Genomic DNA, 26,377 nt, shown 5'->3' on the forward strand with positions numbered 1-26,377 from the left:
TAGAGGTTCGCTCACTGTAATGATCACTTTCGAAATCTACAACAAGAGAGCTCCTCCCAAGCATGGAAGGCAAATTATACGCTCTGTGGAAGGAGCTGATGGATGTAGACCAGGCTATACAAAGCAAGTCCTGTCCCAACCTTCTCCATGAAATAGAATTTCCCCCATGTCTGCATCAGTAGTCCCTGTGCAGGTGAAAGTCTGGCATGGGAAATACCTACATGATCTGGGGTATCTGAAAAATGGGTGCTTTCACTTGTTCCTGATACAGTAGGACAGTTGACCACATTGCGGCTGGGAGGGGGCTTTTGCTTCAGGTCATGCCACTGAGGTAACGTGCATCAGACCAAAGGTTGAGGCTAATGCCTGTCATGTAGGAAGACATTGTATTTCCTGCCCGTGTGACCAGACCTCTCTGTGGTCTCACAAACTGGAATGGATGGCTTTGCCTTGGAGACTTCCTCACAGTTTGCAGGTTTAAAAACAAGACTTGGCTTTGGTGCAAACCAGTAAAATAGTTCCTAAGGCAACGGCAAACACTCCAATGATACCTCAGGCCCAGCCTCAGGTAAGCTGACGCAATGCAGTCTCTCTTGCAGGATCTCCTAGCGACATAAGGAAGATGGACTCCATGATGCTCCACAACCTGTCCACAGTAATAATTGAAACTCCCTTCCTTGAAGCCAGGATCCTCATGATCACTTCTTGGGGCTCTGAGTGCTCCGCGGGGAGCCCTGCACGTAAGACATGATGGCGTTCTGAAGAAAGCTGACTCGCTGGGCTTCCTCCTCCCTCATCCTGGAGATCTCTGCCTCACGAACCCGCAGCTTCTCCAGTAGGCTTGAGACTTCGCCCTCTTTGTCCAGTAGCGCCTCCCGGTGGTTGCTGGACAGAACTACATAAAGAGGAACAAAGCATCAGCACAGCAAGACCTCTGTGGTCCTCAGGATTCTGGAAATGCTCTTGGGGCTGGGCTAAGCTTTACACAGCAGTGGCAGAAACCCAGAAAGCCGCCATTGCCCATATGATCTCTGCTGGTGGAGAAATCTAGGTTTCTTCTTTGAATGTAAACCTCCTAGAATGACAAAATGGGCAAACCTGTGACAAGTCACTTCCCCAGCTCCAAAGATGCTACTGAACAAGAGCTACAATTGCACTGCTGTTTGGGGAGTTGGCATCTGGGATACCTGGGAGGCAGAAATAAGAGGGGGCGCCCCAATCTTCTCTATCCCATGGGCTGGATGTGACTTTGTCCCCAGCTGGTAGACTGCAAAGGTCCCACCTTTACACCTCTTGCTCATGTACGAGCCGCTTAATCTTCTACTCCTGCCCTGCGTCAAACGCTTCCATTTCTCTTTATGTGTTCCTCTCAGTTTGAGAGAGGCTGCCACATGGATTCCAGACAGCCCTCTCATTTCCTCCTCCTTTGCTGGGACTCTATGTCAGCCATCTCTGCCTCCTTCAGTCCCAAATCTGCCAGCAAGAGGGAAGCAGGATGCAAAAGGTCCCATTTGTCAGACCCAGCTCCAAGGCATCAAAGGATACTTGGTGGAGTTAGAAATAGATCAGCTTGGTCTCACAGGCATGGCATACCACCCTGTTTCCTGCAGCTTCCGGGGAAGCAGAGACACACCATTCCCTACCTTTCAGCTGTCGCTCCAGGGCTGCAATCTTCTCCCGCAGCCCTTCCTGTGCCGTCCTCTCGGCCTCAAGGTGTCCTATCTGCTCCTGCAGCCCTACTCGCACTTTGTTGATCTCAGTTACCTTCTCCTGTTCCTTGCTGCTCAACTCCTGCCATCCGAAATACAGGCGACAAAGCAAGTCAAGAGGGCTGCAGGCTAAGAATGAACCATTTTAAAGGCTCAGAGGAGATGCCCATCCCATCCCTTCCCTGTACAGTGGTACCTCGGGTTAAGTACTTAATTGGTTCCGAAGGTCTGTTCTTAACCTCAAACTGTTCTTAAACTGAAGCACCACTTTAGCTAATGGGGCCTCCCACTGCCACCACACCGCTGCTGCACAATTTCTGTTCTCATCCTGAAGCAAAGTTCTTAATCTGAGGTACTATTTATGGGTTAGCGGAGTCTGTAACCTGAAGTGCCTGTAACCTGAAGCGTATGTAACCCGAGGTAATCTACCATGTCTTACAGACACCCAATTCTACACCAATTCAATACTTTAGTCAGTAGAAATTGCATGTGTTTGAAAATTTAATCTTAGGTTTTCTGGCAGTGAAGGATGCCCTACCCGTTTTCACCACTTTATTTTAATATTATTAATTATTATTATTATTATTATTATTATTATTATTATTATTATTATTGCTGCTTAGGCAATTTACCGTATGTTTCACTCCATAGGGTGCACCAGACCATAGGGCACACTTAGTTTTTAGGGGGGAAATAAAGGGGAAAAAAATATTCCCCCCCCCCAGCCCCAAAGAGCAAAGAAGCCAAGACAGCCAGCGGGATCCATTCCGCTGGCTGTCTTGGCTTCCTCTTTAGCCACGCACAACCTCTCCAGCCGGGAGAGGCTGTGTGCGGCTTCGTTTTTAGCCCCCAGAAAACGTCCGGGAGCGGAGGCAAGGTTGCACAGCCTTGCCGCTGCTCCTGGAGCTTACAGGCTGGGGGAGCGCTCCGAAGGCTTGCGGATAGCTGCCCCTCTCACTCTCCAGGCTTCAGCGAAAGCCTGCATTGCTCCATAGGACGCACACACATTTCCCCTTCATTTTTGGATGGGGGAAAAATGCGTCCTATAGAGTGAAAAATACGGTATATACCACTCAATGACCATGGCCTCCAAACCACACTCTCCATTCACCTGCTGAAGTTCTTCCACCCGCCTCTTGAGCCCTTCCACTTGCAGGCTCAGGTGGCCCTCCCTAGACTGGGCCTCAGCCACTGCTTGCTTCTGCTGCAGGCAGTAATTCTGAGCCTCGTCGCGGGACTGCATCATCAGCCGCAGCTTCTCCTCCAGGTGCTCCTGTCGCTGTTGCTGCAAAGCCCAAAAGGGGATGTGAGAGGAGGGGGTGGGAAATCAACTGCTTGAAATTATATATATATAACACCAGCATGCACTAATTAGGGCCGTCTTCCAGTTAAGGAAAACCTCCACCCATTATTGGTGCGAATTTTAACCCTTTAGTTATTCAACTGAAATTGCATACAACTTTTGAAAAAGCCATCATTGTGAAGCAAAAAGCACAGATTGTGGGCTCATGTTAGCCGTGTGTGTGTGTGTTTGAGAAAGGGGAATTCCTATTTCTAAGACTGTGCTTGCCACCTACAGTTTTTGGAAGTAGCAATACAATGTGATATTGAATTTGCTTCCAAGTGTGCAGTTCTGCAACATATATTTTGCTGTTCTGCAGAGGCAAGAAAACATGAAGCTGCCACGGAACATGCCAACACTCCCCCATTGCTCCAAAATGGTAATCCCCTCTCTCTCAAAGTGGTTTCACACAGTGGCGTAGCGTGGGGGGTGCAGGGGGGGCCGGCCGCACCGGGCGCAACATCTGGGGGGGGCGCTCGCACTCGCAGCTCTCTGCCCCTACCTGGTTAGGGGGCGCAAATTACTTGCCTTGCCCCGGGTGCTGACAACCCACGCTACGCCACTGGTTTCACACCCTGATGCTATGACACAACGAGTTTCCCGATCCTGTTTCCACATCACTGGGTGCCACTCATGTGGCTGTTGAAACACAGTGATGTGATACGATGTAGGTGGTACAACACATTATGGGTGGAATGGGGACAAGTCAAGTGGTTTGCTGCTGTTGCGGCTTCTGCAACCACCCCCATTGTTTCCTATAACATGTAGCTCCACCCTCAGCACCCAGCCGCTCTCACCTCTTCCAACCTAGCTTGGTTCTTGGCTTTGATGAGCTCTTCCTCAATCTGCCCTCGCTCTACAAGGGCAGCAGCTTTCACTCGGCTCAATTCCTAGTTACAAAAGCAAAAAAGGGCATTACGTGACAATTTCGGGTTTTAAGAATCTTGATGTCACTTCAGCTTTCCTGACTGATCTCATCTGACAGGTTGCATTTGGATGCAAGATCCTAGAGGAGGTTGAAAAGCAAAGGAGGGTAGGGACTGGGTATGTTTTTCACGCAAAGGTTGGCTATGGCAGTAAGCAGCTTATGGCTGGGACTTGGTACCCTGCGGAGGATCTGCTGCCGCTCCACTCACCTCCTCAAGCCCTATGCGGATGGCTTCCAGTCTCTGGATGCGCTCCTGCAGGGACCGCTCACTTGCCTCCATGTGATGGCTCAGGTGATCTACCTGCATTATGAATGGCACAAAGGATACATAACAGCATCTGAGCACCATCTAGTGTAACCCCTTCAGCAAATGGGGACCTTCTCATTCTCAGCTCAGAAAGGGATGTTGGGCTCCACTCTGTCCCAAATGGTTTGGGAGCAAAGCCTTCCTTTCTAAATATATACACATAAACAAACTGACCTCCTGATAAGAAATGAGGACTGATTCAGACTATGGAGCTTCTGCTTAGAGTCAGTCTAACCCAGCAAGCCATACAGGCTAACTGGGAGATCCTTCAAGGGGAAATGTATTTCCCCTGCCCCAGACTCTTGGGAAGTAAGATCTGAAATGTGGGAACCATTGTGAAAGCATCCACTCCTTTGTATGGATAAGATGGAAAATGGAGATTGCAGTCGGGGAATTCCCCCCAAAAGGGAACAAAAGACCTTTCCATCCCCCACTTAGGGGCCTTGCTGTCCACCTTGGGGGCACCCCCTTCCTTTTCTCTTCATTCAGTCATGTGAAATGGCAAAGGGACTGAAGCCTCTTGTAGGAAAAACTCTGCGACCCTACATCCTATGCAGCAAGATGCTAAATGAAGGAATTAAATTTTCACCTGAGACACGAGAGTTAGCTTGAGTCAGCTCTGCCTCCTTGAGAAGGGATCTGTGTTTGTCTTCTTAGGCCACCCCCCCTCTCCCCAGGGAAGCTGCTGAAAGACTTGGCCACCCTCAATCTTACCTCCTTCAGCCGAAGGGACTCTGCATCTTCAAGGACCTGCTTGAACCTCTTCTTCTCCATGTCCAAACGCTCTGAGGATAAGCAGGGAGAACTACAGTGAGGTGCCAGCTGCTTGATCCTTCACTGATTCAACTCTTCTGGGGAATCCAGACTCCCAGTTTACACTCAGCAGCTCCAGACTCCCCAAATCCTGCTCACCTTCAGCCTGTACAGCCCGTAGCTTCATTTCTGCAGTTGTGTGGGTCAGGTCCTCCTTCACCTGGAAGAGCTGCTCCTGCTGTGCTTTGCACCTTCTTTCCAGGTCGCTCACCTAGAAGGAAGCCACTCTCATGATACCCAGGCAAGCCCAGTCTCTACACCCTGGACTGCTGGGACAAGGGGGAGAGGCAGGAGCCTGGCAGCAGGAAAAGGAGAAGATGGGCTGTCAGGAGGTCCTGGTGTGTGTCTCAGGTAAGCTACCCATTGCAGATACTCAAGCCATTCTCTTACCTGATTCTTGAGCAGGAGGTTTTTCTCATGGGCTGCTGAAAGTTCTCGCTGAAGTGTTGCCTCTCGATTAGCAGATGCCTACAAAGGCAGGCAGTGGCAACTATCAGTTCTTCTTCCATCCTCCTCACATACCCCCTATGTAGCACTGCTTCCCATACCACCACCACATCAGCTCTGGGCACCTTTCCCAACAAAGGCTTCCATGCTGAAGAAGAAGAAGAGTTTGGATTTGATATCCCGCTTTATCACTACCCGAAGGAGTCTCAAAGCGGATAACATTCTCCTTTCCCTTCCTCCCCCACAACAAACACTCTGTGAGGTGAGTGGGGCTGAGAGGCTTCAAAGAAATGTGACTAGCCAAGGTTACCCAGCAGCTGCATGTGGAGGAGTGGGGACGCGAACCCGGTTCCCCAGATTACGAGACTACTGCTCTTAACCACTACACCACACTGGCCACCTGCCACTTGCTCAGCCACAGATGGCCCCAGTCTGCCCAGATCATTCCAGCCTACCATTTTGTGTTGCTGCAACTCTTTAGCCTGGCTCTCAATCAGCCTCGCCTGCTCCTGCTTTGCCGTACTCAGCAGCTCTCCCAGGTTGCACACCTTCTGCTCGGACAAAGCCAAAGCGGCCTCGGTCATTTGGAGCCTGCAAGGCAGGAAGTGTCACGTGAGCCGCTCCAGCTATGCTCAAGACTGCAGTAGATTAGGGGCAAGCAGCAAAAGCAAACGCCCGAGTGCTGGTGGCCAGAATCAGATGGTGAAGGAGACAAATTGCCCTGCATAATTGCTTTCAACCTGAAGATCTTTACAGCCACAAAACCTCATGTGCGGAGTGGAGGAGACATTCTCAAGAGGAGGTAACCCAGTATAACAAACTTTCACAGGGTTTTCAGGGATGAGGAATTTGGTGCCCTCCTGATATTTGTTGGACTACAACTCCCATCATCCATCACCACTGGCCAGGCTGGCTGAGGCTGATGGGAGTTTGTGCCCAACATCAACTGGAAGGCCACATTCTCTCCATGCCTCTGAGAAATATGTACTTAGATCAACATCAACTCTATCATTTTATGATTCTATGATAAACAGGGCCTGTTTTTGCTTGACTATCTCCTCACCACCCCAGGGTGAACGTTGTGTGTGAAGGATCAGGATGTGTTTTTGATAGATATTTTAAAAATACAATAAAATACTAACCGAATTGAAATATTACCTGTAAGCCGCCTTGGTGGAATGTAAACAATTGGGATAACTAAATAAAGAGACAGCATATCCATTTTGGATGCTGGAAAACCATTTCAGCATACATGCGACACAGGTCAAGTCCAATGTATTTCTCCAGGCGTACACGACGACAGCAATCTTCCGCCTTTTGAGACTTGGCACCACCTTCTGCCAAGACGTGCATTTGGGGACCCACCTCTTAATTTTCAGCTGTATTTCTGCATAGTGGTAGTGCAGGTGGTGTGACTCGCTCTAGATAAAATTGTGATCCAGTAGGGATTCCCAGTAGCGAGAAAAAGATGGTGTATTAGATGGGTCACACCATCCATTTAAAAGTCTCTTAGACCATTTTAACAGTCATGGCTTCCCCCAAAGAATTCTGGGAACTGGTTAAGGACACTGGGAACTGTAGCTCCGTGAGGAGCTGCCTAACAGCTCTCAGCAACCCAAACTACAGTTCCCAGAATTCTTTGGAGGAAGCCGTGACTATTAAAGTGGTATAAGAGGGCTGTAATTGGATGGTGTGGATGTAACTCTTTAGAGATTCCGCTTGAGCCAGATATCTGGTTGGAAATTAGATCGTGCTGAAGGATTAACATCAGAATGTATTAAGGGAATTATTGTAATATTTAGACATGCAGTAGAAATATGAGATGGTTAGGATTCCCTCTGATCTCGAAGCATGGGAAGTCAGCTAAATAATAATAATAAAAATTTATAATTAGGCATAACATTGGGTTTTGTTTGATTGTTGGATAATTTGTATAATTTGGAATATATAATTTGGTTTGATTGGAAATTTTTAATAAATATTTCTTTTTAAAAAAGGAAATTAAATCCTGCTTTTTCTGATCCTCTTGCCCAACAGGTTCCCAAAGAGTTGCTGCTGCTTACTTTGCTTGTAGCGAGTTCAACACGGAATGTCGCTCCGTCAGGGCCTCTTGCAACTGCCCAATTCGTGTCGCTGATACCCTGCATGGAGGAGAGAGGCAATATCCAGGTATGGGACTATCTGTAAAATAAACTTTGTAGCAAGAACAGGGAAGGGAGCAGCCAAGTTGTGACAAAAGTACTGGTTAAAATGGGACAAACAGTAACAAGCCGAAGGAAGTTTCTTAGAAATCTTTTTTTTTTAAAAAAACCACAGCATACTTTGTAGATACCGTATTTTTCACCCTATAGGATGCACTTTTTCCCCTCCAAAAATGAAGGGGAAATGTGTGTGCGTCCTATGGGGCGAATGCAGGCTTCGCGGACCTCTCCGCAAGCAGCGGGAGCGCTCCCGCTGCTTGCGGAGCGTTGCCTGCATGCTGAAGCCTGCGCGCGCTGAGCTCAGCGCGTCCAGGCTTCGCGGACCTCTCCGCAAGCAGCGGGAGCCAGCGCTGGGCTCCCACGGCTTGCAGAGAGCTGCCTGTTTGGGGGCTGGGGTCGAGGGAAGTTCGAGCTTCCCCAACCCCGCGCCTGGGGGGGGAAATAATTTTTTCCCTTTATTTCCCCCCCAAAAAACTAGGTGCGCCTTATGGGACGGTGCGTCCTATAGGGCGAAAAATACGGTAGTTCCTATGTGACAAGTAATGCTTTACAAGGGTTCAGCACTCTGAATAACCTGTTTTGATATTTTTGTAAGCTGCCTTTGACTATATGAGGAAAGGCGGGTGGAAAAAAAACTTTAAAATAAATAAATAACAGTATTCTGACTGCTAGTCCATAAGACCTATTAGGGTCAGCACAGATGTCACGGTTGTACCATACAAAGTGAAGCGAAGTAAAATAGCAATATCTCTAAACTTCCACAGTGGAATTATCCTCTTTTTGAGATGCTCCCTGTTCCATGCTACCATTTCTGTTTGGTGTAACGCCTTAGTAGCACCTGAAAATAACACTGAGGAACCATGGTCTGGACTCAGCTGATGAGGGAAAAAAATCTGCAGCCCACAATCCACTCACCTACTGCTGTGGTTCATCACCTCTCGCTGCTTGTCAATGGTGTCCATCATATCCAGGTACTGGAAATCACATATGTATAAAATCAGTAACCTGAGTTTGAAATTCAAGCAGCAGGCAGGCCAATGTACTCAAGAGTCGAACTTTTCTAGCCTCAGGCCACAGCTGTTCTTCCTTGCCCTCCAGTTAACACGTCTATAGATTTTTAATCCCACCCTTCTACTAATGAGCTTTAGGAAATGCACAATGCCTCCTCCCTGCATTTTAACTACACAACAATCCTCTGGAGCAGGTTAAGTTGAGAGGTAGCGTGGCCTAAACTCATCCAATTAGCTTTATGGCTTGAACCTGAGTTTCCCCAGTCCTAGCCTCAAGCTCTATTCACAAGACCACAAGTCTTTCTTTTTTGTGGGAATGTTACCGCTGTAGTCACAAGAGCTGAAGGTAAACACCAAGATGCTGAAGAGCAACAGGTTAGATCCACAGGTGTCTTGTCAGGTATATATAGGAAGACCAAGGATTCATTCAATCAAATGGATTACTTTCAGGGAGTTTAAGGAATTAAGTTTTATTAGCTGGACTAGTGCAGATGATATGTCTGGGAGGCTGAGAGTTACACAGAGCACTGAGAGGGATTCTCCTACCCATTTCTCTTGGCTTCAGCAATTCTACCAGGCCACAGGGATCCAGCAAGATGATTTTACAGTAACAGCCTTCCCTAGACCAGACAAGACAAACTGGTCCAGGCTTGCTTCAATTTCTAGTATGTTCAAAGTAGTTTGCCATCTGAAGTTGAGAGGGTTCTGTAGATCAGAATGACTTCCTCTGGCAACTTGGGAAGAATTACCAAGTGATGTTAGAAATGCAAGGCCCTCAAGATCAAGCACCATTACAAATTAACCCTTCCACTCCATAGAAAACCTGATTGAATCCATGGATGAAGAGGACAGGACAGCTCCGTAGCACATTCCCCCCAAAAATTATCAAGCAAAGCCAACAAACCTGTCTAGAGTTCTTCTCCTTCAAGCTTATCACCTCTTTGCTGAGCACTTGGGTCATGCTCCGACTCTTGCAGAGGATGTTTTGACGTTCTTGGTTGTGTTCCATGGCTTGATCTGGGCCAGAGGGAGAGAGAGAAAGTGCATAAATGAACCTTTTCGCCAACTATTCTGCTCAGGGTGAGCAGCCAGTGATGTGTAGTCGATAGAACGTTGGACCCAGACCTGGGAGTCTGGGGTTCTAGTCTCCACTCAGTCATGAAACTCAATGGGTGACCTTGGGGCCAGTCACTAACTCTCAACTTAATCAACCTCATAAGGCTGTTACCACCTTGAGCTCCTTGGGAGAAAAGGGGCGGGATATAAATGCAATCAATCAACCAACCAATCAATCAATCATACACCAATGACCAATAAGGTCAGTTTTGTCCCAGAGTCACAAATGTGAAATCCAACAATTGCTGTTAGTATGTTCCCTGTGCATCTGGCATCAAAATGGGGAGTGTAAGATATGAAGAGCCTTGCTGGAGTAAACCAAACACTCTGTTTTCAACAGGGGCCTACCGGTTACCTCTGAGATGCACATAATATAAACTAAAAAAACCCCAGCAAATGTGCTGGCCTCCCTCCCTGCCCAGGATGTACTGTCAACTTCAAAAAACTGTGAGCCTGTCTGAAAATCTTCTTTGGTCTCAGGCTGGATGTTGACCTCTTGTCCCTCTTGTACAGGACTGTTGGGTACACAGCAGCCCACTGCAGCAGCTGAATATAGAACTCTAAGCACGTAAAGGGTTGGCACAGCTGCTCACCCACAGCCTTCAGGATGTCACTGGGCACATTGTTCCCGGCCAATTCCAGTTGTCGTAGTGCCCGGTTGCTATGCAGGCAATTCAGGAGTGCACGGCCCCCCAGGAGCCCAATGTTATTCCAGCGCAGATCTAAGTAAGAAGAAAAGCACCACACACGACCACCAGTTAAACACAAGATCTCGCTTTTCCAAGTTTTCACACACCAGCAGCTGAAACTAGGCCACTTTCGGGGGGGGGTGTGTTACTTATCACTGCAATTCATCGAGGGTCCAGTGAAAAGGGCTGGGAGGCTAATTTCTGGTGGCATTCCCCTTCATGTCCTTTTTTTGTACTAGGGAGATAAATGCTTGCTGAACCGATGCAAAGCAACAGATCCATACTTTATTATACGTGTGTGAAACGAACAGTATAATTCTATGCATAATTAGAGGTGCTTAAGCCCATTAATTACTATGGGTTTACGTGTGCACCAAATTATGCAACTTGAAAATGCTTATGTAAGGATACTTTGCCGGCTAGGGAGACTTTGCCCCTGTGTGTGTGTTGTGTGTGTGGAGAGTTTTGAATATTTTGCCATGCGTTGCTTCAGGTGCCAGCCAAGCAGCCAATAAAGCTCAGCAGCTGAAGGCCTCATGCCAAAAGGCACAGAACAGGCCACTAAGGCCGTGTCTGCACCTGTACAGTTCTAAGCTTCACTTGCCCTGGCTTGATTGGTTAAGAGTGGGCAAATTTATATCTTTCTGAACAGAGTACAGTCATACCTCATGTTACGAACGCTTCAGGTTACGTCTTTTCAGTTTGCGTCCCGTGACAACCCGGAAGTACCGGAAAGGGTTACTTCCGGGTTTCACCGCTCGCGCATGCGCACAAGAACCAAATTGCTCTTCGCGCATGCGCACAAGTGCCAAATCGTGCAGTGCACCTGCGCAGATACGGCGCTTCAGGTTGCGCTCTTTTCAGGTTGCAAACGGGCCTCCGGAACGGATCCCGTTCGCAGCCAGAGGTACCACTGTATCAAAATCTGCAAAGTGAGATGCCCAACTGCCTCAGCAGCACCTCCAGTTCTGAAGATGCTGCTCAGTAGCATTTGTGGCTGCAGTGCAGGAGTCAAACGATCCCAGGGTGAAAGAGGGTCACTGTGCAGACAGGGGTTGGACACATCCATGCAATGCCCTGCAGATATCTTCAGATGTAGGCAGAGTCCAAGGCTCAAGCCAGGAGAGCAGACATCGCTTCCCTGAAAAAGGAACTGGGCTGACAAGAAGGGGAAGATGCTTCACTGCTTAGAGTAGTGGTTCTCAAAGGGTGTGGCACCCCCCACTGATGTAGCCAGGCAGGGAAGATTCAAGGACCATCCAAGGAACATTTAAACATTTCAGTGTGGTATAATATAGTGTCAACATAATATATTTTTATTTCTAGAATATGGATAGGTATCTTTTTAAAATGAGAGCAAGAGCATCAAGTAATACTAAGGACAATCCTAGCTGTGTTTTCCAATGTATTGCTGATTGATTTGGTGTGGCATGAGTAGATTTTTATTCTGAAAGCGTGTCCCAGAGAAGCAAGTCTGAGAGATCGGTCTTACCAAGTTCCCGAAGACTGGAATTGGCTTTCAGCGCCATGGACAGCTCTCCTGCCCCCTGGTGGTTGATCTGGTTATTGCGCAGATCCAGGTACTGGATGTGACCATTGGCGCCAAGGCCCTCGCAGAAAATGGCAAAGCTTTCTTCCCACACACCCAAGTTGTTCCATTCCAAAGTGAGACTGGAGTTGGGAGCGGGGAAGAGTCAAAAAGAAAGGCAAAGAGACCACGTTAGGCAAGAGACGTAACGGCACAGCTAAGACAGGGCTATACACCAAGCAAGGAGCCTTTAATTTTCCTCGCACTCAGTACCAATTTTATGAGGTAATATTGTGTGACAATCAATAATTTTGTAGAGACAAGAAAGAATCCACTCAGTCTTTCCAGTTTCGCTGAGCAACAACAGGAAAAGCTGCTCCCAGTCAGATTTCGAAGAACTCGATGCACACAAGCACACAGTGCCCCCCCAGAAAGGTCCAAAAGGAGCAGGTGTACCCCAAAATCCCTGTAGCTGCTCACCTCCGGATTGTCTTGTTCTGCCTGAGCAGTTTCCCCAGAGCCTCTGCCCCCACAGATCGTAGGTTGTTTCCCTGAAACAAACCAAGCCCCAGCAGTTAACAGGATAACATATGAGAACGGCAGGGTCAGACCAAAGGCCCACTTAGTCTGTTATCCTGTTCTCAGATGCTTGTGGGAAGCCCTTAAGTAAGCCAGGAGCACAATGGTCCTCTCCCACTCATGGTCCCCATTAAATGGGATTCAGCTGCTTGTTTTGCCTCGTCGTCAGGTACAAGAACATCCACACTACAAACAACACTGCTTTAAAATAACTTTTTGTACCGTGGCTTTGCCCAAGGACTCTTGGAGTCAGAAACTTGTAAAGATGTTGTGACTAGCTCTTGTGAATGTGGACTACAGTTCACATTCAGTGTTATGTTTTTATTTTCATTATCAACTATTATTTTTATGATTCTGCTGTTGTACATCACTTTGTGTTATTTGAACTGAAAAGCAGGGTGAAATTTAGTAAGTACATAAATAGACTCCAAGATTCCTTTGGGGAGAAAGCCATGGCATTTAAACTGCAAAAAAAAAAGTCTGTACTAGCAACATAGACACACGCTATTTACATTTGAGGTATGGGCTAATCATAAGCTGCAACTTAAGCAAAATATCTGTCTCTCTTGGCTTGTGGGGGAGGGTAATGAGGAGCTAGTTATTTCTTATTGGTGCTTTGTTCCACATGTATTTAGGACTGGGATGCAAAACCATATGCACAGAACCTGTAAGAGTTTAAAGCAATTAACTGGGACTTACGATTCTGAATTCCTGCCTTTACATTTAAAACTGTACCTCTGCAACCCTGAAGAAGAGGAATTCAGCCTTTAAAAATAGCTGGGATTCCCAAAATTCCAAAGATGCATTGTAGTCATTTCTGGACCCCACTACTTGGAAGTGGAACCGACTCACCTTCAGATCCAAGGATTTCACAACAGTGTTGGAACAAAGTCCATGAAGTAGTAGCTTAGCCCCTGTAAGGAAAAAATGAAAAAGCAGTTAATTTTTTTTGTACTGCAGGTCTGGCCTCTCAACCCCTGGGTATGAGCAGCAAGAGTCAGCAGGTATTTGTTTCAGTCAGGCAAGCTCTGTAGTTAGCAACTTCTTGCTGTGATTCTAACACAGGAGTGGCCAAACAGATGTCCTATATATGCTGTGGACAATTTCCATCAGCCTCAGCCAGTATGGCCAACGATCACGGACGATGGATGAGTTGTAGTCCAAAATATCTAGAACACACTATGTTGGCTATCCCTGCTCTAATGGGTGCCAAAAGGTCTTCCTCTGGGATTATGTGTTACCCATAACTCTAGCCTGGAAAAAGGGGAGGCAGAACTCATTTATAGCATCATCTTATGCATGTTGTGAGCTATCAAAGCTTTGTTACTGGCTCTAGGCTCAAGCACTTAATGGAATGCCTACACTAAATGGACCCACACTTGGAGGTCTGCAGGGGAGAGGTGTCTGGGGGGGAGAGAAGCCTTGAGGGGCAGATAAAGTGCTGCATTTGACCCCTGGATGTTTCTCATCCATATTGGCAGTCCCAAAAGGCACACCTTCTCTCAAAAAAAGAAAAATGGGGCAATTCTAGAGAGGCCATTGGCCTTCTCTAATTGCCCTACAGCTCCTATTATTTTACCTGAATACTTTAAGGCCGTCTCCCTCAAGCCTGTGCCTTCTGAATGTTTTGGACTACGACTTTCATCATCGCCAGCCCACATGACCAGTGATCAGGGAGTGCAACAAGTGCATCTGGAGGGCAGCAAGCTTTCCACCCATGTTTTAGGGTTAGAAATAAGCTTGTATTCTCAGGATGCTGCATTCTGCCCCCACTGCCAATTATTGCATAGTGCAATCACAGAAATTGCAGTGTATGCCTGGCCCTGTGTAAGAGGCTCTGTTAACAACATGTTATTTGGGAACTGGGAAAATTCTGTTTCAGTGTAATATTTTCTGGGGTTTAGTCTGTTAAATGCAGTCTTCACATTATGGGGAAAAAACGCCCCAGCCTGGGTGGCTGGTAATTAGCAGGCATGTGGGGTGTGGGTGGGTGTGTTAACCCTTTCCTCCGCTACTGTGGCACTCAGGAAAATCCACTTTCTGCAAAAAATCAATTTTACATCACTTCACACATCATTGTTTGGCTCTTGATGGGATTTCAAATGCACCCCTCATAGAGGCATCATGGTTCTGAATAGTGACCAAATCCCCTTACGGCAATTGCCACCTGCAAGTATTCCAAGCCCTTTTTTCCCCTGGGCCTCCCATGGCAACTTGTAATCTTTTGTTTTATTCCTTCCCAAGTGATACTGGAAACCCCTTTTACGAGGAGCAGAAATTCCCACTTGTGCAACGCAACGAAAACATATGGGTGACAAAGCCACATCAGCAACTGAAGGATGGGTGAGAGGCCATGAGGAAAAGAGGCCACGGACTTTGACTTTTACGGTCTATTCTCAGGAAAGGACAGAAATCAAGAATTGCCTTATGAACAAACAGAGCCCCACCTTCTTCACTCAGCATACAATTGCTCAGCGTGATCTCGGTGAACTGGAGTTCATCCTGCAACAGCTTGCCCAGGACCCCGCAGGTTTCCACAGAAAGGGTGTGTGTAGCTAAATCCAAGCGGCTTTTCCCTGAGGCTTCCTCCAAGTGCTGCAGGATACTCTCCTGGGGTTCAGCACCGCTCTCCTTGCACAGCCTAACGTAGGACCGTCGGAAGTCATCCATCTCTGTGGCAGGCATCAGTGTCACTCATGCCCCTCCACGTAGATGAGGAATTAAGAGGGGTCCCGGTATGAAATGGCAGCCGAGGGTAGCCTGGGAGACAGCAACAGTCAGATATTACCACCCTGATACATGCTGCTGAGTGCTTTCTCTCAGGTAATCATGCTTTTAAGATGTTAAGAAAACCCCACATAAGGGCACTAGGAATGGCACCAGCCTAGCCAACTTTACCCCGAGACAAAGCAGTCAGGTTTCCAAACACTCACTGATGGTTGCTAGAAATACAGCCTCACCCTTCAACTGCCAGCGCCAGCCTATGTAACCAAGGGAAACGGAGCATGATGGGTAATGTAGTTAAATTCTTCCTCTGCCAAATCCTATTATTTAGGAAGTACGGCATGCTGGGAGTTGTAGTTTAGAAGTAATATTTGACTTTCTTACGGACATTCCTTCTGCGAATGAGTTCTTGTTTTAAACACACAGGGTAAACACACATATAATGATACATATGAAATCAAATTAGAATCTGATAAAGAGTTTTAGGTGAAGTTTCTGAAGTAATGAAGGCAATTTAACAAGAACTAGAGTTGGCAGATTAAGCATGTTTAAAAGGACTCGAGAGACCTTCAGTGCCTGTTTTATGGGACAGCCATTCTCTAAAATAAGAGGCACCTGTGGTCTTCGTGTGGTGTAAGAGAACCCTTTAAAAATAAATATATAGTGTGGCTGTTCTACAAGATTCCTGAATGTGAGAGATTAGCCAGAATCAAAATACAAGTCTGGCTAGTCTCTCATATTCTGTGGAAATGTAAGATGCTGAAATCTGGGGTGCACATTCTGCAGAATACAGGACTTCGGGAAAACTTGTTTATTTTTGTGTGCGTGTTATCAAATTAATGCATTAATTTAACTGGGAAGGATGAAGCCAGCCTTTCACACAAAGATGCCAAGTTGTTGTCTCCATCCCTGGAGATTTGCCTTGGAATCACACATGTTTTCTGTGAGAAACTGTTACAGAGATGTGAGGTACAATATGACACTACAGCGTGCCATCAGGGATGAGAATTAGACACTTTATGTTTATGTGAGAACAATCCACTTACTTGTAAATTAGTTCACAGTAACAGTTCAGTCTCAGGATGAGTTCACACATACATGTTAACCACTCAGTGACTGCAGCAAAAGTAACCACTATCACATTTCAAGCATTATGTATCACCTCACACTGCCAAGCATAGTTCTTTTCAATAGAGGCAGTTAATTCTTTTGTCTACAAGTCACAGTGTGAAACGTCAAATTACATTGGTTCTGAAATCTGCAGAGACTTCCCCTGAACAAAACTAGACTCACTTGGCTTTTTAAAAGTTTACATTGTCTTAATTGTAAGAAAAATATGTAAAGCAATAAGAAATTGGTTGAAAGAGTTTCATATATGTATTCTTACCTCGCCTCACCCATTCTCTCCCTACACCTTTCCTCCAACACTGTCTTGCAGTTTTAAAAAACGTGTTGTGAATATTCTAATTGTATACATTCAGCCACACTTTCATACCCATTCATGCCTCAGTAGACAAAAAAGAAGAGAAAATCAAATGAACAGAAGAGTAGGATAGAAGAAAAAGAGGAGTCGGACACGACTGAACGACTAAACAACAACAAGTTCAGTAGGACTTCCTCTCTTGTACATTTGTGCAATCAAAGACTGCGACTTAGTCACACCAAATTCGGTGGGATTTACTAAGTAAACATTTATAGGACTGGATCACACAGTTGCAGTTCCTGAGCTTGCTTAGCTCCCTGGAAGTAGTTCTGTATCCAAAAGGTTTAGGGCCGGGCTGTTAGGCTGCCTTCCTAAGAGAACTTAAGCCATTGAAAGTCTGATTGAATTTAATGCATCTTACCTCTGAGTAAACTTGGCTTGGACCAAGCTTTAAGTCCACATACTAGGCACTGGAGCTACTGACACTGAAATAGTGCTAAAATGCTTCTATACAACTATTGTCACCATCTCTTAATAACTTTGTGCCAACTGTATGATGCCTACTGAACTGTATGGTGTCTACTGAACTTAATGGGACGTAATTATTTTTTTAAAAGTAATTCCTACTGATAGAAATTTCATTCCAAGGAAAGGCTTTAGAATTATGATCCTGTAGGGCTGGTGCAAAATGCATTTGCAATCTATCCTACTAGCTACTAGTTTATTCTGAACATGGTTACTACGAGCAGTAGAGATGTGAGCAAAATCAGCTATGGCAGTGGAGCACAGGAGCAGGCGCACGTGGCAATGAGGGCAAAAATACCATTTCCACTACCAAATGAGCAAGAAAACCACCCTTCCTGTCTGAACTTACTCGAGCTGCGGCTCTTACACCGCCTATTTTCTCCCTCTTATCTCGCTTTGCCTTCAGATCCTGGCCTACCCCCAGGTCCCCAGGTCAGGCTCCACCGCCCCTGCAAAACAAGGCTTCCCGTTCAGGTCTCTACCTTGGATTACTTACTGAGTCAAGAGAGCACAACGCAAGAGACGGAGGGAAGAGTCAACTACAACTCCCACAATGCTCGGCCAAGGAGGCCTCTTCTGCCACCGGAAGTGGGAGGAAATCACGAGCGGGAGCCGACTTCAGATCGACTACATGTTCCAGCATGCATTGCGCGATGCCTTGAGCCCTCGGGACTTCCGGCGCCTCCTCTGGCCAGTGATTGAGGAGGAGAGTCAAGAGGGCGGGTCCTCTTTGAAATGGAGAAGAGGGAAGAAGGCGCGAAAGGCTTCAAAAAGGTCAGTACGGGGGGAGCAGGGGGCCAGGAGGGAATTCACCTTGGAAAGTGACGGGTGGCGGTTAAAGGGTGTGTGTGTGTGTGAAAGGGAGCCCTGAGAATTCAGAGTTTACACACACGCGCTAAAATGTTATGGCAGGAACTTGGGAAGGTTTCTATGTAAGTTGTTTCAGTGGCTTGTCAAGTTCTGCAAATCCTGCTGTGAAGGCTAAAGAGGTTCCCTCAGGGAAGACCTGTGTCTTGGGAGGGCTCTTGGTTTAGACTCCCAGTGTTTCCCAAACTTGGGTCTCCATCTGCTTCTGGACTACAATTCCCACCCTCCCTGACTTGCTAGCTAGGGATGATGGGAGTTGTAGTCAAAAAACAACAACAGCAGCTGGAGACCCAAGTCTGGGAAGCACAGGTTTAGAGGAAGGGTCGTACAGTGGTGCCTCAGGTTAAATACTTAATTCATTCCAGACGTCCGTACTTAACCTGTTACTGTTCTTAACCTGAAGCACCACTTTAGCTAATGGGGCCTCCTGCTGTTGCTGCACCGCCGCTGTACGATTTCTGTTCTCATCCTGAAGCAAAGTTCTTAACCTGAGGTACTATTTCTGGGTTAGCAGAGTATGTAACCTGAAGCGTATGTAACCCGAGGTACCACTGTATTTGGATTTGGGGGCACTAAAGAATACAGTGGTACCTCGGGTTACATACGCTTCAGGTTACATACGCTTCAGGTTACAGATTCCGCTAACCCAGAAATATTACCTCGGGTTAAGAACTTTGCTTCAAGATGAAAACAGAAATCGTGCTTGGCAGCGCAGCAGCAGCAGGAGGCCCATTAGCTAAAGTAGTGCTTCAGGTTAAGAACAGTTTCAGGTTAAGAATAGACTTCCGGAACGAATTAAGTACTTAACCCGAGGTACCACTGTAGTGGATAGATAGAGCAGCTTGGCCAATTCAGGACTGCAAGCGTTGGGCTTAATCTTCTTATGGAGAATCAGATTATGGGTGCTCAGAAGCCGGGGTGGTTTCCTTAAAGGGTAGGCGTTGGATGAGGAATGGGGTTGGGGAAGGACCAAGGAGGTTCCACTATAAAGTGGTGTTGGGGAGAGACATGAATTGGTAGTGTTTAAGCCCTATCCATTGCCCCCCCTCCCACTTGCTTGAGGGATTTTTTTGCCCCTGGCGTCTGGATTTGTAAGTTAGCCAGGGCTGCCTACCCACCGTAATATTATGTCTGCCTGCAGGTCATTTTGTAATGGCCTTCATTTGCTATAGAAATCTGAGGGCTGGGAGTGTGAAAATAATTGTAATAATGGATGTTGTAATAATGGGTAACTTAAGCTGCCTTCAAGTTGCTTAGGTGAACTCACGTTCAGGCAGTGACAAAGGAAAACGTATGTAAATGACTGTGCCATGAAACTGTTGGGGAAGAAAGCAAATAAATGGGAATGACCTTGGAATTACAGAACAACCTAAATGCCCTTCACAACAGGCTGGAGAGGGGGTTGAATTGGGCAGAGGCGTCTCTCTGCCCAGCCCTGCTGCCTGCAGGGAGATACCGGCGTCACGCCACAAGTATGGAGCTCCCCTTTACCTTGTCAGATGTGCTGTTGGATCCCAAGCTTGTCCCAGTAATGCTGTGTTGTGGCATCAGGCCTTATTGCTGCACCAGCTGCAGGCTGCTGCTGTGATACACTTACTTCCTTGCTCCAGCATCCCACCTGGTGATGGTGACAGAGCTGTGGGTGCAGTGTTGGTCCTGCCACTTTGTTCAGCCCCTCCAGACCACAGTACTAGTTAGGATTATAGCTAGAAACCTGAGTGGTAGCCCAGGACCTGTTGCAAGATGTAAATGATGTTGAACTGATTGGGAAAAGAGACCACGGCCCTATTAAATTAAACATACAAGAATGTGGAATCCTGCCCCTGAAGTCAAACATGGGCAAACTTAAATTTCAGAAGAGGGGAAAGGAAAGTAATAGGAAGAGTTAAAATGCTTCCAGGCTGGCTTCTGAACTTGGGACCTTCTGATTGCAAAGCAGGTGTGCTACAACCGAACCATAACTTTTGGGAGATCAGAGCAGATGTCTCTCCATTCATCCTGTAATAAGACTGACCCTTGTAAGCTGCCCTGGGGGACTTTTTGGCCAAAGAATCTGGTAAAAATGTTTTAAATGCACTTTCACACTTTCATGGTAAGAGCATAAGAAGAGTCCTGTTAGATCAGACCAAAGGCACATATAATCTAGAACCCTGTTCCAAGTGGCCAACCAAATGCTGATGGGAAGCCCGCAAGCAAGACTTGAGAGCAACAGCACTCTCCCAACTTTTGATTCCCAGTAAATGCCGTTCAAACACCTACAGCCTTTGATAGTGAATTTAGTCATGGCTGGTAGTCATGATATTCCCCGTGATTTGACTAATCTCCTTCTAAATCCATCCACATTGGTAGACATCACTACATTTTGTGGGAGCAAATTCCATATGCGCTGTGTGAAGAACTCCCTTTTGCCTGTCCTGAATCTTCCAACATTCAGTTTCATTGGATTGGCTCATGAGTTCAATTAAGAGGAAGGAGGGAGAAAAGCTTCTCTCTGTTCATTTTCTCCACGTTGCATCATTGTATGCCCCTTTGTCATGCCATCCCCCCAAATACTCACTCTTTCAAAACTAAGAAGCCCCAAATGCAACTTTTCTTCATAAGGTAGTTGATTCAGTCCTTTGATCACACAAGGCAACCAGAATTATAGCTAGCATTCCACGTGCCATAGCTTTGTAGAATGGCATCATGATATTGGCAGACTTTCAGTCCCTTTCCTACTGACCCTCTTAATGGAATATGCTAAACTGGTGAAACTCTCCAGAGCACTTCCAGATATATGCAGCAGGTAGCGCTACAGCCTAGTTAATTTTGTGTTTTATTTTCTAGCAGGCCCACATGATAAAATCCGTAAGCTGTTCCTTCTTGTGCAAAGGATTCTTTATATACTAATCTAGATGTTATGCTGAGTTAGGCACGCTCAAACCCTTTGATTTCAAAAGATTTAGAGGAAAGATTGTAGTCAGTGGCAAAGCATCTCTAGTTCAGTTCCCAGCATTTCCAGCTAGGGTCAGAAAAGACCTTTGTCTGAAATCCTGGAGAGCCACTTCCCATCAGTGTCAACCAGATGTGGGGAAGCTTTGGCCTCCACACGCTGCTGAACTACAACTCCCATGATCCCTGGCCATTGGTCGTTTCTTGGAGCTGATGGGAATTGTAGTATGGCAGCATCTGGAGTGTCAAAGGTTCTTCATACCTGGCACAGACAATATTGAGCTAGACAAAGCAATGGTCTGACTTGCTTTAAGGCATGCCGCCATGTTCCTGACTCTGGTACGGAGTTAAGGCTCAGACGGCTGATTAACCGCTTATAAAATGAAATTATCATTAGAAATCCTTTGCAACAGAATCGGGGGGGGGGCACTTTTTTTAATCCAGCTTTGGCAACCAGCATCCTGATTACAGCCATTTCTGCACAGTCCTGCCTAGATCTTATTTGTCATTATTATTTTACCTTAACTGCCAGTCCCTCATAGGGGTGTTGGATAGGGCTTTCTTACAATACATTAATCAAGCTAGTATTTTCCATTTGGATGAAGAAAGAGTTTGACATTTTAATTAACCCTTCCCAAACCTGTTGTCCTCCAGATGTTTTGGATCCCAACTCATATCAGCCCTGGTGGAAACACCCAATAGGGATTATGGGAATTGTAGTCAGCAACAGCTGGAGAGAATCAGGTTGGGTAATACTGATTTAATCATGAGTTGAAAAAGATATTTTGAACTCGCCTCCAGAACCAAAAACTTATTTCATAAGTTACTTAAACTACCACAAATTCCATAGAACAAATAACTTGATACATTAATCAGCTGTTCCTAAAATTAGGAAGCTTTTGCTGATAGCTTTTCCACTGTATTATATAGATGTTGATTTTGGTGTCTTTTTAAAACAGAAAAGCAAGATTAAAATGCTTGGAGATAAATTAATAGCAGTCAATCTATTTTGCTGGTGCTCTGTTCTTTAACTGCTCTGGTAGATCACCCTTTTGTCTGACAACTTGTTAAGATATTTAGCCATTGTTAATATATCTCTTCAAGTCTCTTTCCCAAGAGTTCCTTCATCCTTTCTCATACTATGTACTCCAAGCACTTACGTCATATTTTGTTGTTCAGTGTTTGTTGGTATCCTGAACAGAATTTTCAAAGAAAAGCCTAATAAGTACTGAACCAGTATAATGTTGTTGCCACTGGTGTCTTCCTTATATTGTTTTTGTTAATACAACACAACTGCATTTTCCTTGAAATATTTTTATATCTTCAGTACACCACAAACATTCTTCACTTGTGGCCTAGCTGCTAAATTTGCTTTTACAAAGATGCTGTTTTTTGGCTCATCTGAAGTGATTCAGGGGACAGTCACTGCAGCTTCTGTTAGTACTTACGTTCATACCAGTCCCTTTCTTGAGCAATTTTTAATTCCTAAAACTGTAAGTCACTGTAATGCATAGTTTTTCATGACTCTCATTTTTATACATCTTTCTTCTCTTAGTGTGCAGTGCTACTTTATATACCAGTCCAGAAAGCCAGGGCTAAAATTAGTAAATCCCACTTCACAGGATTTGATGTGGTAACATCTCTACCAAGAACTGAAAGTTACCTTAGAGGAAAAGATGGAAGAAATATGAAATAAATAAAATTAATCTTTTCTGGGGCTTCCCCAAACCTCCAGAGCAGATTGGTGCAGTGGTGGTTGGGAGAGGGATTACAGTGGTACCTCGGGTTACAGACGCTTCAGGTTACAGACCCTGCTAACCCAGAAATAGTACCTCGGGTTAAGAACTTGCTTCAGGATGAGGACAGAAATCGCGTGTTGGCGCAGCAGCAACAGGAGGCTCCATTAGCGAAAGTGGTACCTCAGGTTAAGAACAGTTTCAGGTTAAGAACAGACCTCCAGAACGAATTAAGTTCTTAACCCAAGATACCACTGTATATGTGGAGAACAAGACCCTTTGTGTATGCAGAATTCCTTGTCTTAAGCTCAATGATTTCACTGGATGCAACCCTAGTTAATTAATAGAAGGGCATCATTTTTTTATTGGGATGGTTGTAAGCTAAGGGCATACACCTTATTTCTTTAGTTTATTCTGGTTCTAACAGAACAGGAGAGCAAATGCTAAAAAGGGCCTTTCCATCTGGCAGTGAATGTTAGTTTTCCTTTTTGAAGGTGCAAGTGAGCAACCTATTCTGAGAAATTCATGTGTGAATTTGGATGTTGCTGACTAGTCAACTAAAAATTGTTTAACATGATTCTAATCTCATGCAATTCTATCCAGCCACTGAGCTGGGTTGAAGAGGCTCCTTCTGCATGTCCTACCATCAGTTGAGGTACAATGGATGGGAACAGGAAAAGAGGGCAGTTCTGTTTGGAGCACTCCGGTTGTAGAACTGTCTGTCTAGGAAGAGCCACGTAGCCCCCTTGCTTTTTGGTCTTCTGCCTCAGGTTTAGGACCTTCTTGCTAGCTTTTGGCCCAACTTTAGTGTCTCTTTTCCTTTTTTCATCTCCAGTATGGTTTTCTTGGCTGCTGCTGCTTTTTGAGATTTAGTGTTCTCATTATGTATTGTTTTTACCCTGATGAGAGCCAACCTGGGTACCCTTGTATTCAGAGCAGAAAGGCAGAATTAAAAACCCCTATAATAAATAAGATAGCACAAATAAGGCAGTTGGTGGGGGGGAGAATTATTGCCGATTAATAAAAAAAGTTTGGGCCTCAGCAACAGAGAAATGGTGGGTGATGGAGCCAGTTATGTGGTCCCTGCCCAGGGATGGAAGATTGGCATCAATAGTTGTTGCTCTCTTGGTCCCAGAGAATGAGATGCAAAACAGGTAAGGTAATATACTTTATTGGCTGAGCTTCTTTTGATGTACTCCTACACCGGCAGAAGTTGATCTCATAAAAGATATTGCTTTACCTATTTTATATCTCTTTGAAATGGAAAGACAGGGAGATTCACTTTTTCTCCATTAACACCCCTTGACTGATTTCCTTTCCATGCAGGAGACCGTGAACAAACTGCTCCAGCTCCACTTCAAAGATGACAAAACACGAGGTAATTGCTTTCCCTTCTGTCTCAATAAGGAGGCCAATTCCTGCTCGCAATCTTGCCAAACTTTTCTGTAGAGAGATCATGCCCTGGAATATCAGAGGTAACCATGATTCCTGGGTTGTGGGCAGATAACTGGGCTGGGCATTTCTCATGGTTACTTTTTCCCCTCTTTCCAGTCAGTGGTGATGCTCTGTTGCTCATGGCAGAAATGCTCAAAGTATTCGTGCGAGGTAAGTTGTAAAGGACTGTGCCTTTTTTCCATAGAATGGCAGTCACAGATGAATGACACAGAAGGATAAAAATTAGTGCAAAAATCAGAAGACTATAAAAACTCTTTATTCTTTTAAGGTGTAGCCTCACGGCTCATTCAGAAGGCAGTACAAGTCGACAGGAGATACTAGAAGGAAGAATAAACTTCAGCACAAAAACCAAGTCCTGAAGAAAAAAACACCTTGATCTTTCTATCAGAAACTAGTAGATTCTTCATGAAACCTTACACTTTAACCAGGCAATAGAGCTTGATTTTCCAGGCTTGATACAGAATAGGTACAGCTTAAATGCTGAAAGCTTATTTTTCATGATGCTTCCATCAGATATATAAAGCTTAGGACTTTCTCGGCAGTCTTGAGTTCATGATCTGCTGCAGGGGTGGGGAACCTGGGACCTCCAGATGTTGCAAGACTACATATCCCATCATCTGCAGCCACCGCCTATGCTAACTGTGGCTGATGGGAATTGGAGTTGAGCGGCACCTGGAGGGCCATAGGCTCCCCAACCATGACTGTTTGGAGCCTCAGCAGTTAGGTGGAGCTAGGTGGACATGTGCACATTCAGAAGGTAGCACATGCTTTGCTTGGGGATCATTTGCCTGAACGTTGAAAAAGTGCTGAGTGCTGAGAAGTTAACACTTCCTGAGGTGGAATTCCAGTATTAATACTGTGAATTGCAGACTTATTTGTTCCCAAGCAAAGCCTCTCAAAGTAACTTTTTTGTTACTTGACTGATGTCATTCCTCCCTAAAGGCCATTTCTGTTACCCTTCCCAGTACCTACTTGTTGCACCTTGCCTGCCTTGTGTGTTTCTTGCAGAGGCAGCCGCACGAGCCGCACGGCAGGCTCAAACGGAGGACCTGACCAGGGTGGATGTGGAGCACGTGGAAAAAGTGCTGCCGCAGCTGGTATGTAACGCACAGCTTGGATTCCTAAATTAACAGGATAAGGATGTGGGCAAAGGCATCTTAATCCCCTTCCTTTGGGGGGATGTTTGGCTGGTTAGTAATATCCTCACTGGGCAACTGGAACTCAGGCAAATCAGCCAAACAGTTTGGGGAGAACTCTTTGCTCACAGTAACTTAAAAACGCTTAATGTTTACAGCTTTTGGACTTCTAGAAACCTGATGGGGCAAAGCCCACATTCCTGCTAGGGGGAAGATCGTGGCCTGACCTCTGGAGCAAAGTGGAAGACAGGCTTTGAAATGGAATCTGCCCCGCCGTGATTCTGCTTGCTCGGACGATATTCTCATCACCTCTCTCCTTCCTTGCCAGCGCAGTTGCGGTTGTTTGCTATCTCTCTTTCTGGGCACTCCGTGATGGTCTAAGGCTGGCTGCTAAGGGCTGGAATCTTTTCTCTCTCTCCCCCCACCCCTCCCTCTTTGTGATGGGATGCCTGGAGTCAGTGACACTCACCATCTGAGGCTGCGTCCTAGCCTGCTGCTGTTTCCGATTCACAGCCAGGCAGAGTCTACACTTTCTTTTCCAATGGGAGAAGCAGGTGCCTTCCTGTAGGGGTGTGTGGAAAGAGTGAGTATGCCTGGAAGCATTCCCCACACCATGGGCTCTCATCACCTCAGCAGGCATTTAAAGGCCAGCTCCGGGCCCGTCTGCTGTCTGAGTTCTTAAACAGGAGCCGAGCCCCGGGTCTGTGCCAGCATCAGGTACCTGATCTTTATTTTATAAATAAACAGTGCTTGTCCCTCAATCCTTTCCAGCATTCCACTGGGGCCATGACATCAAAGAGGGCTTGGAACCTTTTAACCATTTGATATTCCTCTCAGAAGCTGCTTCCCTCTGCTATAAATTTGTTCTCACAAAGAAACTTCAATAAATCAAAAATAGTCTCCCTCCCTTG

General features: G+C 45.9%; 2 protein-coding genes across 8 annotated transcripts; one reads left to right on the forward strand and one right to left on the reverse strand.

The window, feature by feature from the left end:
* On the reverse strand, positions 1 to 19,347 carry LRRC45 (leucine rich repeat containing 45). Of its 6 annotated transcripts, none has more exons than XM_083430184.1 (18): positions 19,327 to 19,347; positions 15,117 to 15,429; positions 13,522 to 13,583; positions 12,571 to 12,641; positions 12,055 to 12,233; positions 10,467 to 10,595; positions 9,662 to 9,774; positions 8,663 to 8,721; positions 7,610 to 7,687; positions 6,002 to 6,137; positions 5,490 to 5,567; positions 5,199 to 5,310; positions 5,001 to 5,071; positions 4,188 to 4,280; positions 3,849 to 3,941; positions 2,821 to 2,994; positions 1,644 to 1,791; positions 1 to 895 (listed from the first exon to the last, which is right to left on the reverse strand). In XM_083430184.1, exons 2-18 carry the CDS (start codon positions 15,352 to 15,354, stop codon positions 699 to 701), a joined length of 2,031 nt encoding a protein of 676 aa, XP_083286310.1. In that variant the 5' UTR covers positions 15,355 to 15,429; positions 19,327 to 19,347; the 3' UTR covers positions 1 to 698. The 6 variants fall into 6 exon arrangements, with proteins under 6 accessions (XP_083286310.1, XP_083286312.1, XP_083286308.1 ...); XM_083430186.1 differs by lacking the exon at positions 19,327 to 19,347 and adding an exon at positions 17,838 to 17,976; XM_083430182.1 differs by lacking the exon at positions 19,327 to 19,347 and adding an exon at positions 17,691 to 17,804.
* On the forward strand, positions 17,992 to 26,377 carry CENPX (centromere protein X). 2 transcript variants are annotated; one of them, XM_083430243.1, is made up of 5 exons: positions 17,992 to 18,115; positions 24,202 to 24,253; positions 24,427 to 24,480; positions 25,339 to 25,427; positions 25,625 to 26,377. In XM_083430243.1, the coding sequence occupies exons 1-5, from the start codon at positions 18,077 to 18,079 to the stop codon at positions 25,637 to 25,639; spliced, it is 249 nt and encodes an 82-aa protein (XP_083286369.1). In that variant the 5' UTR covers positions 17,992 to 18,076; the 3' UTR covers positions 25,640 to 26,377. The 2 variants fall into 2 exon arrangements, with proteins under 2 accessions (XP_083286369.1, XP_083286370.1); XM_083430244.1 differs by lacking the exon at positions 17,992 to 18,115 and adding an exon at positions 18,144 to 18,273.

This window comes from Podarcis tiliguerta, assembly GCF_965153285.1.
Source record: "Podarcis tiliguerta genome assembly, chromosome: 2".
NCBI classification, from domain to species: Eukaryota; Metazoa; Chordata; class Lepidosauria; order Squamata; family Lacertidae; genus Podarcis; species Podarcis tiliguerta.

Coding starts and splice junctions, on each gene's coding strand:
- LRRC45 (XM_083430184.1), bottom strand. CDS start 15,354: ATGCCTGCCACAGAGATGGATGACTTCCGACGGTCCTACGTTAGGCTG. Junction 6,138..7,609: donor TTGAACTCGCTACAAGCAAA/GTAAGCAGCAGC, acceptor CCTGCCTTGCAG/GCTCCAAATGACCGAGGCCG. Junction 896..1,643: donor CCTGGAGCGACAGCTGAAAG/GTAGGGAATGGT, acceptor CTCTTTATGTAG/TTCTGTCCAGCAACCACCGG.
- CENPX (XM_083430243.1), top strand. CDS start 18,077: ATGGAGAAGAGGGAAGAAGGCGCGAAAGGCTTCAAAAAG. Junction 18,116..24,201: donor GCGCGAAAGGCTTCAAAAAG/GTCAGTACGGGG, acceptor CTTTCCATGCAG/GAGACCGTGAACAAACTGCT. Junction 24,254..24,426: donor CAAAGATGACAAAACACGAG/GTAATTGCTTTC, acceptor CCCTCTTTCCAG/TCAGTGGTGATGCTCTGTTG.